At 47.7% G+C, this 398-nt stretch overlaps 1 protein-coding gene across 1 annotated transcript in view; it reads left to right on the forward strand.

Moving 5' to 3' along the window:
- The window catches only part of EMH_0076260 (uncharacterized protein), a gene marked incomplete at both ends in the record, with an annotated part of 4,761 nt that overhangs the window by 2,267 nt on the left and 2,096 nt on the right, over positions 1-398 (forward strand). Inside the window, 2 exons of the mRNA XM_013499708.1 lie at positions 23-142; positions 197-278. Coding sequence (XP_013355162.1) covers positions 23-142; positions 197-278 — 202 coding nt within the window. The remainder of the gene's footprint in view (positions 1-22; positions 143-196; positions 279-398) is intronic.

The following is a 398-nucleotide window of genomic DNA, read 5'->3' on the forward strand; positions in this document are numbered from 1 at the left end:
GTGTGTTGGGGTGTATGTACAGCTGGACGCTGCATGCGTGGTGCGTGCTTTGATTGGGTGTCTGCGGGTGGAGGCTTCTTCTTTGCTTCCTACTTTGCATGCAATACGAGCCCTAGAACACTGCTGTAAAACCTTTGTATTGGTGAGTATACGAGGGTTTAGGGTTTAGGGTTTAGGGTTTAGGGTTTATGGGTAGGGTTTGGACGCGGGGGAGGGAGAGGGTTTACAGGGGACGGGAGACGGGGGTTGTTGCGCCTTTTTGAGGGGTTATCGTCAGGGTTTAGGGTTTAGGGTTTAGGGTTTAGGGTTTAGGGTTTAGGGTTTATGTGTATAAACAATCCACCAAAGTGTTTAGCATTCCCTCTTCCCCCGCAAAAACAAAAAAAAAGAATTTTATT

Source organism: Eimeria mitis, genomic scaffold, assembly GCF_000499745.2.
Source record: "Eimeria mitis Houghton genomic scaffold, Emh_scaff4582, whole genome shotgun sequence".
Taxonomy (NCBI): Eukaryota; Apicomplexa; class Conoidasida; order Eucoccidiorida; family Eimeriidae; genus Eimeria; species Eimeria mitis.